Source organism: Diabrotica virgifera, chromosome 8 (genome assembly GCF_917563875.1).
Source record: "Diabrotica virgifera virgifera chromosome 8, PGI_DIABVI_V3a".
NCBI classification, from domain to species: domain Eukaryota; kingdom Metazoa; phylum Arthropoda; class Insecta; order Coleoptera; family Chrysomelidae; genus Diabrotica; species Diabrotica virgifera.
Window position 1 is genome coordinate 133,865,955 of NC_065450.1, and position 17,749 is coordinate 133,883,703.

A 17,749-nucleotide genomic window follows, 5' to 3' on the forward strand; every position below is an offset into this window, starting at 1 on the left:
TTTTATTATCCCACATAAGTTAATGAATCGAAAAACAGAATGGTAAGAAAACCTGAGGCTATAGTTGGGTTTTAATTTCAGTGTTTTATAGATGCTAGAATAGTCCACAGGGTATTGCGAACTCAAAAAAGACACAGTTGATTGGCCCACCCGTTATACAATGAAAATTTAACTGTTTAGGTACAATATTATTACAGCGATATTTTTAAGGAATAAAGCTATAACATATTAAAAAAATCACTTAAATTTGACAAGAGGTTTAGGAAATTCGAGACATCAAATATGACCCATTTTGTAGGGTGCCCGTTTTCTCTGACGCGCAGTGTATTAATAGGTACACTTCTCGTCATATAAAACTTGTACACTTTTTTTTTCAGTGTAAACCTGTGTTCTAACTGGATACAATGGTTCGTGAATCACTTCGTTGTTGCCATCACAGATAACGGAATTGCACTAAATCTAAATAAAAAAAATAACGTTCAATAATGTATGAAGTTTTTAGATAGGTACATATTATTTTCATCATTAACAACATAAAACCGTATCTAATAAATTTAATGACCAGAGAAAAGGGTTGAGTTAATGTCCAGAATGTTTGAAGGATCTTGAAACTCAACACAGTTGCCCTTATGGGTATACCCAGAAGGGTAACAATTATGAAACTTAAATGCATATTTTGGGGTAACTTCTGGTTATCTCTTAACCACAAGCCATAGGCATAACCAGGGGGTGGTTTTGTGGGTTATAACCCCCCCTTTTGGATGTACTTTGAGCTCTATACGCTTAACACCATTATTATTCCATACCCCCAGACACCTTCAAGTAGATGTAACCCCCCCTTAGGATCATCCTGGTTACACCTCTGCCACAAGCTAACTTTACTTTGTGAAACCGGCCGTAACTGGTTTGATAAAATATTTTTGTTGAACTGGCAACGTTGTCCTAGAAATTAGAATGACACATTTGACAAGATCAACTTACACAACTTGAAGAACACGATTTTCGGTTATAAGAGTTGTACCAGTTTTTTATGACGCGAAGTGTACTATGAAAGAAAAAATTAGAATACTTGACCAGTTTGGAAGAATTCCAAGATGCCAATTATTTTACCTATAATCGAAGGCAAAATTAAAGGAAAACTTGTCCGGGAATAAGAAAACATCAATACTGAAATAATTTCAACTATTTTGGACAGCAGCAGATTAATAAATAATACGATTAGTAGTCGAGATTTTAGGAAAACAAAGCACTTAAAATGGTTATTTATGTACCAAGTCAGTAAAGTGACTTTTTATCGAACGAGTCTGATATTATGAGTCGAGCGAGCGTAGCGAGCAAGGCGAATAACAGACGAGTTCGATAAAGAGTCTTTACTGACGTGGTGCATACAAAATTTTATCGCCAATCATAAAAAACATTAACACTTACTTAACATTTACTTAATTATATCCTTCTAATGAAAAAAGAGTGTGTGTACTTAGTCCTTATAATAGTCTAAGTATGTCAATAACCATTAATATTAATTAAAAAAGTTTTCCTTACGGGGGATTCGAACCAAGTACTGACAAGTCCGTAACTAGATACACATATCGCTAGCCTACGCAACCACTTGGTAGACACGGCCCGATATTAGGTATAGAAAGAACAAATATGCAAGTAAAAATGTAAAGAAAATAATTGACATCAAATGAAAAGACATTATACATAAATCATGGTAGATTCAAGGATATGAAAAAGAACTTTACGTACAATATAATATGTAATAGTAATTTTATTTTTGTTGGATTACCTTCATCATTAAAAATAATCGTTATCAGGTGCATTTAATAAGAAATTTAGCACTTCTTCTTGCGGCAGGGTTTTTGATTTTTTGGGAATGTAATTCCTTCCTTTTTGTTTCAAAAAAGCTGTAAGTTTTTTATAATTGCTTATATCTATGTCATTATTTGTGGTGAAAGTTGCCTTTAACATTGAATAATAGGACCACATAGTCGATGGAGAATATTCTTTAGGCAATTCAGAGAAATATGCTAGTAAAACACTTTCACTATAATTTGTAATACAATTTTTTTCACGCCATGCTTTAAATATATCATATTGCCTATTGTATTTTTCGATGGATTTTGCTGAGAGAAGCTCTGAAACTGCCTCTAATGATTTCTTGCGTATTTCAGTCAGATTTCAGGTGGCGTTCATGTAATTTCTTCCATTTCCAAAGCAGCACTACTGTACTATAATTTGATATTCGTTTTAACACTTTTATTAGAATAAATACAATTTTCAATTTAAATTTTTTAAATATGACAGTGATGACAGGTGACTTCTGCATGCCGCTTTCGATTTTTAATCGATAGATAGTTATGAATATTGAATAATTACTAAATCGGTAAAATTTTGATTAATTTTATATGAATATAATTGCAAAATACTACAGAATTTTACTTTTTGGCATAAATTTAATTAACAATAACGTACATTGTGTACAATATTTTCAATAATTAAAGTAAATAAATTTTAAGTTCACTCAAATAAATAATCGATTACTGCCATCGACCACTTACATTCAATCTCGGTTAATTTGATTAATCGCGGCAGGTAAAGTAAAATTCTTATTTCAGTACAATAAAGTGTTACTTTACTGCCGCAAATGGCGTCAAATGAGTACAATAATGAATGACTTTAGTAACGGTTGGCGATAAAAGAAAATATCGTAGCTGAAGTGTATTAAAAATTGCGTAGAATTAAGTAGTCCATTATTTGACGGTTTTTGCTCTAAATTTTAAAGAACCGTTTGGATTGACATAAAATTTGGCATACGCATAGCCAACATATCAAAGAAAAAAGTGATATTGTGCCGATGTGTGCTTTTGCCCTGGGGGTGAGTTTTACCCTTTCTCGGGGGTGAGAAACATACGTTCAAAATAAGTCCGAAATTCCATAAAATGCGTAATTCTAAGCAACTTTTATTCTATACAGTTTTTTCACCAAGTTAATACTTTTCGAGTTATTTGCGAGTGAATATGTTCATTTTTCAACAAAACAAACACGTTTTTAGACCATTTTCGCAAATAATTTAAAAAGTAAGTATTTTATACCTAGTAGATGTATACCTAGTAAGTATACCTAGTAGAAGCAGAGTTATAGCTAAAGAAAAATAGGTTCATATTCGCCAAACTTCAAATAAATATATTTCAACGTGAAATAACCAAAAAATGAAGCACTTTTTGGAAAAAACTCATTACAACTTTTTTAAATAGTTTAAAAAGCTTTATGTCCATTTTTATAAAAAAATATTCTGGCATCAAATGTGAGCAAGTTACGCTCAAAATACAATTGGTCCGTTTTGATTTGGCATAAAAAAATCGGGAAAATCACCTTCTAATTAACAACTTAAATAGAATTAATCGTTACCACTTCACATGTTGCTTTATTTTTGTTGTGTCTATAAGATCTGTAAGTTTCGTCGATTCAACTTGCTTATTTTTGGAAAAAAAGGTTTTAAAATAAAATTTTTAAAATTTTAAATTTTGAAAAAAAATGCTCTTTTTCAAAATAACTTAAAAATTATTAGTAATACCAAAAATCTCAAAAAGTAATAAAATGTACGTTTTGCTTTTCTGAATATTTTGGACTTCTTGTTTTCCTATTAGACAAAATCGGTTATGCTACGGCTGTTCAAAGTTTGCATACACTCGGGATTAGTGACTCGTTCAAGCCATTTTAACTACAGCCTTTTCAAGAATAAGCACTTTGAACCGCTGATACTTACAGATCGTATAAAGAATAAATAAATAAAGTAACTTGTTAAGCGATAACGAGTGATTTTATTTGATATGCTAATTAGGGGGTGCTTTTCGCGATTCTTTTTACCAAAAAATAAAAGGTACCAACAATATTTTGAGCATAACTCACTTAATTTTAAGGTTAGAAGTTTTTTTAAAAAACAAAACTAAACCTTTTTTTAAACATTTTAAAAAAGTTAAAATGAGTGTTCCCCGAAAAGTGTTCCGTTTTTTGGTTATTTCTCGATGAAATATTCGATTTCGAATTTGACGAATAAGAACCTACTTTTCATTAGCTACAACTTTGCTTGTACTGGGTCTACAGACTTAATATATACACCATTTTTTCTATTTTTTATAAACTATATTTTTATTAGAAACATTTTTTTCGACACAGTACTTACTTTTTGAGTTATTTGCGAAAAACCGTCTAAATCCGTGGTTATTTTGTTTAAAAATGAACAAATTAACTCGCAATTAACTCGAAAAGTATTGAATTGGTGAAAAAACTGTATAGAACAAAAGTTGCTTAGAATTAGTCAGTATATCGAATTCCGAACTTATTTTGGACATATACTTTTTCACCCCCGAGAAGGGGTAACACTCACCCCCAGGGCAAAAGCACACATCGGCACAATATCACTTTTTTTCTTTGACTTATTAGCTATGCGTATGCTAAATTTCATGTCAGTCCAAGCGTTTTTTTTAAATTTAGAGGTTTTGCAATATTTTACCGTTAAAGAACGTACCAAAGTATATAACTACTTACCTCAAATTCGACATTAAAGTAATATGTATAGTTTTGAAACTCCAAAAAATTCGGACCACTTTTCCTAAACAATGTTTTGGATGTAAAAACCTGAGCTTCCTCTCCAGTTACGACATAAACCAAATAACATAAAAGAACTACTTTGTTATACATCTTCACGGTTGTACAATTTCACTTCAATTAAAGTCATTTAAGATCACATTACCACTATTTTCCGAACCCACAAAACCCAAGGGGAATCACTATCAATATTGTTAATGAGTCAGACATACTGGAAATTTATTAATATGCGTATTTAATTTTTATCTGTCAATCTATTTTGGTATATTGGTTTATAATAATAGACATTTTATAAGTTTCGCACTAACTTGAGCTTCCATTAATATATTCAAAATAAAATTTAAGGAATTGTATTGATGTTAACTAATCTAATAATTTGACACACGATTTCTTATAGTCAAAAATGAATTTATGGATTCAGGAATCTTATTTTTTATTTATTTAGCATATGGATGGATCATTTACAATACCATAATAAAAGTTAACACAGATCATAAATTAAACAATGAGTAATATGAAAAAATTATAAATGACGTAATGCAATATAAGTTATTCTCCAAAAAAAACTGTAAGTTAAACTCATATCTGTCTAAACAATAAGCTGGACTTAAATCGGAATATACTAACGACCACTTAGTGGCAGTGGCGTAGCTGAAGATTGGGGGCCCCCGCGGCGATTTTTGTGGCCCCCCGTATTATAAACATAACGACAACTAATAACAGTATACATAATTACTAAAATATGAATAAATGGCAATATTTGGCCTTTCTTTAAGTCTTCATCAGTTAGTGTTAATAGATTTGTTTGAATAGACATGAACACCTATTATACAATCATACATGTCTCTTAACCTGACAAACCTATTAGTAAGTTGTTGCAATATTATATCTAAATTTACATTGAAAACTTCAAAACTTTTTTGCTAAAGTTATTTTTTCCTCGCAGTTGAGTTCATCGTAATTTTTTTTTGTATCGATACATTTTATCTGTTTATTTTTAAATTCCGGTATAATACCCCACTATTCTGCTATTCCCGCTGCTTCCGCTAAAGTTTCTGAAAACGAATTTCTCATTTCTCGAAGACTGTCACAAGTTTTTTCAAAAAGTTGAGGGCGATCGTTAACTCTGCCGTTTCTGATTGCAAAAGTTTTGATAGCAGATTAATAAAGTTTAAGTATTTTCGATTGAATAGTAATGTTAACGACAAATTCAAAATTATTATATGCTCTAATAATGCATTAGCTTCTAATTTTTCATCGTTATTTTAGATAGCAATGAAATTTTCGTTAAAGATTTCATTACTTGTCGGAAAGCACAACGCAAAGCCATAACAGCAACATGTCTGAATGACCACCGGGTTTCACATAACCCTTTAAGTGTTGGCAAACGCGATGAATCCAAAGTCATAATAATAGGGGAGAGTTGGATAAAACGGGATAGTCGGATAAAACGGGATACCTGGCCTAGAGACCCAACTAGTGCTGCTATCAATCGGACAACGACGAAAACTTGTTCTCAGTCGTCATTTAAACATTCTCAGTTCGTTTTACCTCGATGCCACTATTTTATAAAAAGTTGTTGTGTTTAGAATTGTTTGACTCTATTTTTTAGTTATTTTTTACTTTTAAGTGCGTTGTTTTCTACATTACATTGCCTACATAGGTATCTAAACGTATAATTCCGGTGACTATTATATTTAATTAATGCCTGGTTGCACCAACAGATCTTAAGCTCCAGCTTAGCTAAGCTCTACTTATAGATCGGGTCTCCTTGAGTATCACTTACGTTGCACCATAATTTTAGATTCTTACCTTATTATCAATTATATCTATTATTATATTATGGTATTCTTATTGTAATATATTATAATTATATTATATTAATTCTTATGATATTCTCGACTTAAGCTTAAGATCTGTTTGTGCAACCGGGCATAAGCACTCATTAACGAATATTCTCATGTGTAGTCTATCTAATTTTACTTTCAAGTTTAGGCAGGAGCCATTTTTGTTTTGAAAAATATCTGAGTTGGACAAAACTGGACACTTATAAGTTGGATAAAATGGGATATATTTTTTTATGTCCCGTTTTATCCACCTAATTATTTGTTGGCCTATAATTTTTTTAAATAGCGATAAAGCGTGTTCTCATACTGCAGAATAGAACAACATATTTTTATGTGACTTTTGTTCTGATATACGTACCTAGTCCTAAATAAAAGGTCTTATTTCCCATTTTGCAATAAAACATAAAAAAAGCCCTATTTTTAAGTTTCTAACTACTAAAGATATTGTTTTTTCAAAGGTAAATTTTGATTTGCAGCCTTATATCTACTTAAATATACTTTTTATATAATTTTATGCAAAAAATTAAATATTGTGAACCTGTCCCGTTTTATCCAACCGTGGTATGCTAAAACGGGATGTGCAGGACTTTAATAAATATTTTTTTACTATTTTCCAGTTATTAACCCGCGAGTAGTCGCGCGGTGAGATAGAATCTCAATTTTTATCCTTTTTCGCGATAACTTGATGAAAAATTTTGCAATTTTGAAAAAATTTCGTAAGTGCCTCGAGGAAGGGTGTAGTAATGCGTAGGAATATTTTTTTCTTCTTCTTCTTTTTGTGGATTTTATGGCTTTGGGGAGAGCCAATTAGCTTTAACCCGCGAGTAGTCGCGCCGTTAGATAGAATCTCACATTTCATCATTTTTCGTAATGCAGTAAAACCTGTCAGTAACGGCCACTAAAAATGAAAGAACTATTGGAAGATATAGAAAGGTGGCCACTATTGCCAGTTTTTGTAGTCTACATATAATTGGTTTGGGAAATTTTTAAACTGGCCGTTAAGACAGGTGGCCGATGTTGGCAGGTGGCCGTTAACACAGGTTTTACTGTACAGTAAAATTTGTCAGTAACAATACTGTACAGTAAAATTTGTTGGTAGGTATAAATAAGTGACGGTACTCAGTAAACGTCAACTTTTCGTTGCCATTGAGAAGCGAAAAAGTCTTCTTTATCAAGTGATTGTAGAAGAAAAAAACGTTTTCTTCAGACAGCCTAAGTCTGACGTCACAAAATTGGGAGTAGCTTATTGACTTTGATGCCAAACGATTTCATTTATAACGTTTTTATAACGTTAAATAGTCATAAGAAATTTTTCATTTATTGTTTACGTGCTTTGTTTGGTAAAATAAGACATTTCGTTTAGACATTTAGTTGAAGAAACGTGTTGCTTAAGAGATTTGAATTCATTTTGCTCAGGTGAGTTAGTTTAATGCCGTAATTTTTCTTGCAAACTTTTGAGGTTATGTTTTTGATGTTTATTTTCTGTTAATGAACTAATTACAGTCGGAAAAATGAAACAATAGGGCTTTTCATTCACAGTCATTGGTTTCGAGCATCTGTATGTGTCACATAATATTAATATATCTACGTCGTACGTTATTGGTATCCGCTGGGAGCGTTAACTTTGACACATGGTCACGTGGTACACTGTGGCTCTTTGTGGGACGATCTTATGTGTATTCCTTATGGATGATTTGCAAAAACAAGAGATTATTTAAAATATTACTATTAATTTTGTACAATTGTATCAATACATCATAAGAAATTTGCTATAAATACTATATATGGCAGAAAATGTCTGCTATAATAACATAAATATAATTTCGATATACAAACTTAGGAAGAGATTTTTAGGTAACAGCCGAAATGTGAAGTTACGACTGTCAAGAAGGACTTCGTAAATGTAAACAAAAGTTGCAAAGCCAGAATTTGCCCAATCTCAAAGCCTGTTAATTCCTATAAAGTTGAAATGTTGCTTCCTCTGCAGCTTTTTCTGCTTAAGTATAGTGTTTTTAACATAATACCACCATAATTCGGTCTTAAATTTCTATGAAATATAGTTTTTTAGTGATATTTACCAAGCAAAGTTTACAAACTTTTGTGAACCATTCTATTTTGTATAATAAAAATGGTAATGTGCTTTGCCCCGGATTATACACAATATTGTGAAAGAGGGATATGTAGATTCTTTGTTGTTCCCAAGATCTGGTTGAAAAGAAGACATTGATTTCATTACTAAGGTAAGAACATATAGTGAAGAGAATGAACTGAATTTATCGTTTTATAATTGATTCACAGACGGAAAGATAGGGAACCATCTGTCTATTCTTTGTTGGTTTGCTCTTGCTACTTTGGGAATTCTGACCAACAAAATGGCCCAACAATTTTTGAGCACAACAAAGCCAAAGGTTTTTTGACAGACAATCAACCTTTACATCCAAATTAAAAGAGTAAAGTAAATAATTTTACTTGTGTTGAAATATCTGTTACAATGTTGTAGAGTGCAAATCTGCTACTTTTTAGGATCTATTTTCAAGGACCCACTCTGCCTAAATATAGAATATAGAGGTCCTCTCAGTTCGCCGTGTTGATTTTCATTTTTAGTAGGTATTATAATATATTTGTTGGTCCATTTATATTTACTTTGTCCGCCTGGTATATAAATTTTCAATTTTGTATACCTAAATTCCAAAATTTATTTCTATTATCTCAAATATACTAAATTTACAATCAAGATGCAGTAAAAATAAACAAACCAAGACACGTTAAATGCTACTAGGAACACTTCCGAATCATAATTTACAATGTATATACATTTTAAATCCCAAATCATTATTTCTTAAGTTTATACATTGTAAATTATGATTCGGGAGAGCTCCTAGTGTAGCATTTAATGTGTCTTGATTTGTTTATTTCTACTACATCTTGATGTAAATTTAGTATAGTATTTATTGAGAAAATATTATTTTAGCTTGCCATTTTCATTATAAATTATTTCCAGGAAAACAGTCATTCTCTTTAGATATTTTATTTCACAACAAATTATTTATCAAGTGCTTAATTTTTTGTAATTTTTTTCTTAATAGAAATACCTACTTCTCTATCTGCTAATATTGACCTTCAGGTAATTTCTTTTGCGCAATATGAGCTGGTCTCATTCAGGTTCATTTGTATAGATTCTGCCAAGTGAAACCTAAACAAACCTAGTTGGTTTTCTGATTATATTGCTTAATTTTCTGTTCACATTTTCATTTGCTAATTTGCATAATATATTTGTTTGATAATTTGATTCATCCAATTAGGTAAAGAAAATATTTGTGGGGTATTTATTTTCTGTTAATGCTAATTCATTGATATATCAGCAGTTATGTTAAATAATAATTTCTCAAGTTTCATTTATTGGTTTAAAAATTTGTTAACTTTATAGAAATATTCGTGATTCAATTAATTTAACAGAAAATTGTATTTTCTGATTAAGGGGTGTTTCAATTAAAACATTTTAGTTATAACTTTTAGTTCAAAAGTAACCTGTAAATTTTTTTGTACTGCCGATAGGGAATATTAAGGTTTTGTTGGCTTGGGTGGTAGGGGCCCTTCATAAATTTATGCTGCGGTTGTCTACATCTTAATTTCTCTTCTAGGCACTCAGGAGAAGGGCATGGCCCAAACCCTCAAATATGAGTATTATAGAAAATTAACAGTTACCCAGGCAACCATCCAATGAGAATCGTAGGAAAATTAACAGTTCCACAGGCAATCATCCAGTGACCATATTGTTTTTTTTTTATGACATACCATCTGACGCTTTCTGAAGAAGATCTTGGGGTGTAAATAATCCAGGACAGCACCGGAAGAAGCTATCAGACCACAAGCTAAGTTCTTTAATAAAATCTATAGCTTGCCTGTAAACATACTATTTTTATATAAAATAACTTCATTAGTTCTAAAATGTAGATCTTAAATTGTGACCATAATAAAATGAGAAAATAAAGTGTTTATATCGAAATTCATTCCTTTTTACTTTAGTGATGCAGAGGAACAGAATACAAGGACCCATAAAGGTCTCCTGCTCGCTGTGTTGATGTTGGCAATGTTATGTTGAATTTGTTTCTTGGTCCAATGTTGGCACTTGGAAATGAATTCAATATTTCATCATCAATATGATCACGGCAATGTATTGAAATTCTGTAGAAATCAAATTCAAAATACGAAAAGTATAACATTAGTCAGTACTTTCCAGGAGGCCTTTACCAGGACCCAGTACCTCTCATTGCAAATCCACCTACTTCTCCAGTGAGAAGTGAAGAAGAAAGTCAACCCGACACTGCCAATGAAGCTACTCAGTTTCTACTCCTTTGGTTGCAACTATGGAAGCTGACAATGACTTTTTGTAGAATGTCAAAGTACTTCAAGAAGCAGTAAATATTGCAAAGTAGTTGTCTTCTTGTTTTTAATTTGGATGTACTGAAAGTAGTGATGAAAAAATTGTGCTTTATATAGTTTGTCCACTCTAACTTTTCCCATGCGTCCACGACTTTTCCGTTTTGACTTTATTTTCAAACAAATTAAGTCAAAACCTAAAGTGAAACGAACGTCAATGTGTATATACATTTTGAAGGGCAAAAGAAAGGCATTATTCTATTAGACATAACTACAACTCTTACTTCAGAAGCTGATAAGCCAGAGCAAGATTTACATATTACTCTTTTGCATAAATCACATGGGCATCCAAACATCTCATTTTTGACTTCTTTATAATTACATGAAGTCTGACACTTATAACATATTCCAGCCATTTTCAAGTTTTAACAATTAGATCCTTTGCTGAATTCAAAGTACTTCAAAGTACAAAGAATTCAAAGTACAAAGACCACTGGTCACCAAAACACATTAACTTTTTAAGTGGAAAAAAGTCTCTTTTTATCATCAACTAATTACATTTTGGCATTAAATGCAATTTTACAACTAAACCATTAAATTTATTATTGTAACTTTAAAATTTTCAGTTAGATAAATTCTTAAGGATTATTTTGATGTAAAACTTCGGTATTTTTTCTTTTTTAAAACCACTTAAAAATTGATAAATTCTAAGAGCACATTTACTGTGTCTATTTCAAAATAGTGTACTGCATTTACTGCAGTAACCAACTTTATTTTAACCAACCAAAAATTTGGAAAAGCAGATAGAGTAACATAAATATAGCCCATATGAACATAGAAATACTTTAAAATGTCTAATTGGAGTGGCTCCCAATGGAGTAGTTACTTATGCAAGTAAGGTTCAATATTTGACAAGAAGATAATAAAAAAAAATTAGTATGTATATTACAGCAGATGGTATCAGGTGACTTAATAATTGCTGATAAATGATTTTTGGTTTCCCATTTGTTTCCTTCAGGTGTAAGTTCAAAAAATAGACCACCTCTTTTAGCAACTGCTCAATTTGCACCAAACCAATAATTGCTAAAGGAAGAATACATGTCAGAAAAATCATAGCATGTGATTTGACTTTAAAAAACACATGCAATGATGACAGTAACATTCTCATGTTAGGGGTCCCACAGTAAATCACTAGAAAAAAAACTCCATTATACTATTCCGACATGGTAAGTATGGGTCATTCTATGAATATACAACTCTCTTGGATTATCTCGATAACGAATATTTTACTGCGCAAAATATGAAGAATGAAAGTAAATTGAAAATTACATTGTTGTTTATTGGTATAATTACTAGAGCCATTTACTTTCGTACTTCTTATGTTGCACAGTAAAATATTCGTTGTTGAGATAATCTAAGAGAGTCATATATTCCTTGAATGGCCCATATTTGATCTTACATTTAGTTTACTCTCAAAATTAACACCAAAGTCTGATTTTATATGTATGTTATTTTAAAATATAAATTATGTATCCTTGCTATTGACTTACTAATCATGGTATTTTCTTTCAATTGATTTAATCTTTTAATATGGGTAATAGTCTAAGAGCTAGAGGCGAGAAATCATCGTCATAAGTAATATGGAGTTTGGCATGTGAAATGTGTCTATTGTATGTTGATAATTATGACCCCTTTCAGGCTGACACCTCAGTGGATACAGGAAGTAGCAATAAGGGATGAAAGGGGAAAGTTGGTGCAGTCATTAAATGTTTTCACCTTCTATTTTGTTAAACCTCCATCGATTTGCATGAAAATTGGTTAGTAGTTAGAACATAACTCAAGAAACAAAACTGATATGGTGCCAACGTGCGCTTTTACCCTGGGCGTGGATGCCACCCCTTCTCAGAGGTGAAAACTATTTTATTAAAAATAACCCCACTAATCGATAGAGGGACAAATTTTAAGCAAAATTTATTATCTCTAATTATTAAAATAAATCAATACTTTTTGAGTTATTAAAGATCAAAGATTTGAATTTTTCGTGAAATAAATGCATGATGTAAAGCGGTTTTTCGTGAATAATTCAAAAACTGTAAGTTTTATCAAAATAGTTATAATTACCAAAATTGAAGATAATAAAAAATAAAAGAGATTTATTATTCGAAAAACCTTTGAGAATTAATAAAAAGTGAGTTATAGGTGATGGAATGTATATTTTTTTCGGCTAGTACCCAAATCTATGTATTCAAGCTCAAATAACGGGAAAACGGTGCATTTTATAAAATATATTTACTGAACACTTGTCAAAGTACTTAGAAATATGTATCAAATGAGCTCCCGGAAAAGTTGATACCATTAAACATTATGCTACAAACATTTTTCAAAGTTTAGGCTCCAAAAATTTGGAGCTTAATTATTATATTATTTATATAAATTTTTAAAATTGTTTTAAGACATTGTATAAAATATAGCAAAAATATATTTGAATATTATGTCAAATGTGCCCATTATTGGACACCCTCAGTGTCTGTACATATTCAGTTTATACAGGGGCGGTTCTAGACCAAAAAAAGTGGGGGGCAAGGGAACACAACCGGTGAATAAACAAGATAACGTGCCTTTTTAACGAAAATTATAGTACAAAAGTACTGTAAAAATTGAAGGGGGGGCAGCTGCCCCCCTGCCCCTGTCTAGAACCGCCACTAAGTTTATATCGATAGAAAAAATTCAATTTAATATTTTATGTTACATTTAATTAATAATAATACGTTCTTTTTATCATTCGTAACTTCACGCATATGCTCTTAAATTGACGCTATTGTATCGGTACTTGCTACTGTCATTTCGGAGTCGGCTTTTGTATTGAATATTATATATTATACCTATACTCCAAAAATATAACTGTTTTCAACATGGCAACAGAATACACTTGCGTGTTTAAAATAAATTGTACAATTGATACAGATACTGCTGTGAAATTATTTAGTGAAAAAACATTAAAAACTGCAAAAGAAAAATGAAATATTAGAAAAATGTGCAAGTTAAAATACTGTGATATTATTCTACCAGAAGCTGTTGATAATACGAGCGGATACCATCATGCTTGCTACAGGCTTTTTACATCTGTAAATAAAAAAGTTTAGAAGTTAATGAAAGCGAAAGTGAAAAATAAATAGTATTTTCAACCAAAATTTTGATTTCGTTTATAAATTCGCAAAGTCCGTTCGTTCGTTCCTGCGTGGCCACCCCTGCAATATCTGGTGCTTATGTACCGATGTCAATGTAGTTTTGTCTCCTGAATCCAAATCTGAAAACGGCATTTCGATATCTCAAACCATCTTCGAAATAACCGACCTCAAAGACAAGTTGCATCTCGGGACAGCAATTTATGATTTTTTAGCAATTTTAGATAGCGAGATAATTCTACAATGGAGACACTGTACGTAAAAATGTTAATGAAAATTTCGTATTATTTCAAAAATATATTACTTCATGTAAACTGTAAAAGAATTGAAATATCAAATAAATAAATATTACTTATTAATTTTAATGTAAGTAATGTTAAATGGCAGGTTACAAATTTTTGGTGCTGTCTACCCAATGATTTATGTATTATGTATATTATATTGTATAATATAAAGTGTGTCTACTTTAGTTGGACACATATATTACGGGACACTTTTTTATTTTTAATTTTACGAAATAAAGTTATAATTCATAAAAAGTTCTGCATCGTCTAAAACCTACGATTCAATCATCAGATAGCAAATTTTATCTATATTATAGGAGGTATTTTAAAAAATATGAATTTCGCTCAAGATTAAAGTACCTTTTTTTTCACACTGTTGTAAATTATTTTTACTACGAAAAATTGTTTGGAATTAAAAACTGTGTTCTAATATATGCAATAGTTGTTGTTATTATAAATAAATAATTAATAATTATTATAATAATGTAACTATTATCTACATTCTTCTAGTAAAAAGAAAATATTTTTCTGAAATTAGAGATACCTACCAATCATCATTTTCATTTATAACTGTTTTATTATTAATTTTACGAACAAAAATTATTCTTCATAAAAAGATCTGCACGGTCTAAAATCCAAGATGCAATCATAAACATAAGAATATATAAAATTGTATCGATTTTAGTCGATGTGTAAAAAATATGAATTTCGCTCAAGAAATTCGCTCAGTAAAGTGCCTTTATAGCTCACAATATTTAAATAGTAGGATATAATTGCACATTAAACATAATTTTAATTCTAAACAACTTTCATAATAGCCATTTTCCATATTAGGAATTTAAATACATAAAAAAACAAAGTTTTCGTTATAATAATGCTCGCATTTTTAACTTGTTATATTTAAATTGTAATAAAACGAACTTGATAATAAATTATAATCCTAACTTCATTCTCGAAATTTCTTTAAAAATTATTCTGTTAACAAATTTCAAAATAAATATATAAATAGCGTATGTTTTAATTTTAACTTTTTCCTAAAAACTCGAAAGGGTTCTCTTATTTTCATCATCACTTGCTTAGCTTTGATGTTATAAACTTTATCTGGAGCTCACTTGATAGGTATTCTTGAGTACTTTGACAAGTGTTCAGTAAATACTTATATTTTATAAAATGCACCGTTTTCCCGTTATTTGAGCTTGAATACTTAGATTTGGGTACTAGCCGAAAAAAATATACATTCCATCACCTATAACTCACTTTTTATTAATTCTCACAGGTTTTTCGAATAATAAATCTCTTCTATTTTTTATTATCTTCAATTTTGGTAATTATAACTATTTTGATAAAACTTACAGTTTTTGAATTATTCACGAAAAACCGCTTTACATTATGCATTTATTTCACTAAAAATTCAAATCTTTGATATTTAATAACTCAAAAAGTATTGATTTATTTTAATAATTAGAAGTAACAAATTTTGCTTAAAATTTGTCCCTCTATCGATTAGTGGGGTTATTTTTAATAAAATAGTTTTCACCCCCGAGAAGGGGTGGCGTCCACCCCCAGGGTAAAAGCGCACGTTGGCACCATATCAGTTTTGTTTCTTGAGTTATGCTCTAACTACTAACCAATTTTCATGCAAATCGATGAAGGTTTAACAAAACAGAAGGTGAAAACATTTAATGACTGCACCAACTTTCCCCTTTCATCCCTTATTGCTACTTCCTGTATCCACTGAGGTGTCAGCCTGAAAGGGGTCATAGTTATCAATATACAATAGACACATTTCACATGCCAAACTCCATATTACTTATGACGATGATTTCTCGCCTCTAGCTCTCCGTCTATAACCACATCCACTTAAAATTTGCAACACAATTGGGTTCAGTAACATAATTAGAGTCACTTCTTTCATTTTTCTTTTTATCATTCATTATGGAAATAAATATTGTAGAATCAATGAGTGAATGAATTAATTCAATGAGCTAGTTAATTAGTTTCAAGTAACATTTTAAAATCAAAAGTGTTTTATGCATGTAATCTGGAAAATAAAAATAATAAATTTCTATTTTTGCTATCTTGAATATGTACATATATGTTTAGATATGTTTATGCAAATAAAAAATTATTCTAAATTAAAAATTATTCTACATAAAACAAACAAAAAAATGTAATTTTAAAGTGCTTTATTTCCACATAAAAATGGTATATACTTATTTATTCAAATAAAATATTTTTAACAATTTTATATTATTTTCCCAGCATTCTTCAATACCGACATCATAAATGATCGATTCTGAAGGCATCCAGATCACTAGGTGGCACCCCTTCCTTTTTATTAATTATAAGTTGCCTTGAATTTGGTTGTAATAATCGTGTTTTGTTTTCAGTCCTCCTTTTTGTCTTTCATTAAAATATATGATATAGTCCCTATAAAACATATCATTAACCAATGATTTGGACTCTGTGAACTTGCAAAGGCACTTGGCCTTGACAGTAAAGTCATCTCCACATACTGAAATTCCATTATCCTCACATTCTTTTCCAAATTTTATGGCCTTTATTTTCTGAAAAAATAAAAAGAAATATACTTTTATTTTACCTACTTTTATTGATAACTAAACAGGAACTACTTAATAATGAATAAAAATAATAAAGAGACAATTGAACTGGTATGGACATCTAATGAGAATGAAACCTAGTAGACTAACAAGGAAAATTCACGAAACAAGGAATATTACAAAAAAGAAAAAAGACAGACCAAGGAAAAAATGGATACAGCAAAATCACTTTATTGTATTTTATTTATTTATTTCATTCTGAAGCAATAGTTTGAAGCCTCATCGAAAGATCAGTTGTTTAAACTTTGCTCAGATTTCTTTTCTTTATTGTGGAATATTGAAGATGAGATGTGACAACACATATTGCGAAGTTAAAGCGAATTTTCAAAGAGCTAAATAATGGGCTTGGAATGAAGCAACTAAGTAAGGTACCAGATGTAATGATTATATGCAAAATTCTACATATTTTACCTGATCAGTATGAAAGCTTCAACTCTAATCTAACTTACAATAAGCGATGCAGTGTATGTAAACAACGATTTAAGTTGTTAAAGGTGTTCAAAATTTATCTACTCGTTCCACAACAACAGTATATTAATAAAATATATCATAAAGTAGTTTCTATTCTATAGTATATAAATTATTCTAATCACTGAATACATAGATAGTGAAAAAATAATCCTATTAATTAATTAAATTGAATGAATAATTTACAAGATTGTACAAGTACATAACTATTATTCAAAAACTGAACGGAAATATGATCTCGTTCTCATTCATGGCTGATGACAACACTGCTGTCAACCTATACGTTTACATCTATTGCATTGCTTATGTGATTTTACTATATGCTATTAAACAATGATAAAGATAAAACTCTT

At 30.4% G+C, this 17,749-nt stretch overlaps 1 protein-coding gene across 1 annotated transcript in view; it reads right to left on the bottom strand.

Annotated features, from left to right (window-relative positions):
• LOC126889404 (macrophage mannose receptor 1-like) overlaps positions 1 to 4,924 on the bottom strand; it is a 29,657-nt gene extending 24,733 nt beyond the window's left edge. Inside the window, exon 1 of the mRNA XM_050657662.1 lies at positions 4,552 to 4,924. Within this exon, the coding sequence (XP_050513619.1) occupies positions 4,552 to 4,704 (153 nt within the window). The 5' untranslated portion in view covers positions 4,705 to 4,924. The remainder of the gene's footprint in view (positions 1 to 4,551) is intronic.
• Between the last annotated feature and the right edge of the window lie 12,825 nt (positions 4,925 to 17,749).